Source organism: Otolemur garnettii, unplaced genomic scaffold, assembly GCF_000181295.1.
Source record: "Otolemur garnettii isolate 467f Iridium unplaced genomic scaffold, OtoGar3 scaffold00065, whole genome shotgun sequence".
NCBI lineage: Eukaryota > Metazoa > Chordata > Mammalia > Primates > Galagidae > Otolemur > Otolemur garnettii.
The window spans coordinates 7,155,026-7,156,185 of NW_003852460.1; the positions used below are offsets into that span (position 1 = coordinate 7,155,026).

General features: G+C 53.5%; 2 protein-coding genes across 2 annotated transcripts in view; both read left to right on the forward strand.

Moving 5' to 3' along the window:
• The window catches only part of LOC100952101 (protein Shroom2), a 67,239-nt gene that overhangs the window by 10,991 nt on the left and 55,088 nt on the right, over positions 1-1,160 (forward strand). The window lies entirely within an intron of this gene.
• The window catches only part of LOC111726428 (protein Shroom2-like), a 5,123-nt gene that overhangs the window by 1,234 nt on the left and 2,729 nt on the right, over positions 1-1,160 (forward strand). The window contains exon 2 of the mRNA XM_023515066.1: positions 173-304. Coding sequence (XP_023370834.1) covers positions 173-304 — 132 coding nt within the window. The remainder of the gene's footprint in view (positions 1-172; positions 305-1,160) is intronic.

A 1,160-nucleotide genomic window follows, 5' to 3' on the forward strand; every position in this document is an offset into this window, starting at 1 on the left:
TGAAGTCAAGTTGGTGGTGAGCAAAAACCTCAAAAGAGAGTGCGTACAGTCTCAACAGGACGCGCCCAAGCGCGGTGCTGCTCAGGGGGCTGCAGCTGTCCTTCCTGCCCTCCTGTCACGGCAGGAGAACGTCCAGCGTGTGCTGCCCTGAATCACCTCTGTTCTTTTCCAGGAAGAGTGATCCGAGCTGGAGGCCTCACTCCTGGCATGCCACCAAATGCTCTGACAGCCACGTGGAGCCAGTGGCCTCTCTGTTCCCCTCTGCCAGCGGTGGCCCTTCCTGGCACAGCCGACACCACGCCAGGTAGGCGCTTGCTCCCTGCAGGGGTGCCGGGTTTGCTCAGCATTCCGCAGACCCAGGCGTTGCAGCCTGTCAGGAGGGCACCTGTCTTGACTTGAGAATGATTCTCACATTTCTGAGGAGGCAGTTCCACAGACACATGATTAGGGTTAGAGCTCTCTACGTTGTTCTCCGAGCAAATAGGTGACAGTGGAAAACAAAGAAATTGCAAGATGGGAAGAATAGGCCGGCCCTGTGTTGTGGGTTGTTCCGTGAGGAGCGGCCTGGGGCTTAGGTCTCAGTGGAGCGCCTTTGGGCAGCTGAGCGGACTCCAGGCAGTCAGTTCAGAGGTGCTGGGCTACCGTTTGTGGCACTCTTGTGCCTACAGCCACTGTCACCCTTTAAATTCAAGAGTTTTACATGTGGATTAGAAGGCAGGAGATATTTACTGGGCAGCAGGCATATTTCAGGCACTCTTCCCAGGAGGTTCTGCTAAGTGTCTGCACCCTGTCCTCGGCCCTCTTGGGGTTGATGGCAAATATCCTCACTAGTCTTCTGCTGGAAGGATGATGGTAAGAGTAGATGGTGTGGTTTCAGGGTGTGTGCATGTGTATGTCCCCACATATGTGAGCATGCATGTGTTTCTGTGTGTTTGTGCATGTGTACCTGTGTGATGCACATGTGTGTGTCTGTATGTGTTTCTGTGTTTGTGTCTATGCGCCTGCATGTGTGTGGGGGGGGTGCAGGTAAGTGCATGTGTATCTTGTGCAGTTGTGTTTGTACCTGTGTGCCTATATGTGTGTGTTTTTGTGTGTTTGCTTGTATGCACTCATGAGTGTGCCTATGTGTGCAGTGCATATCTGTGTGCACACCTGAGTGC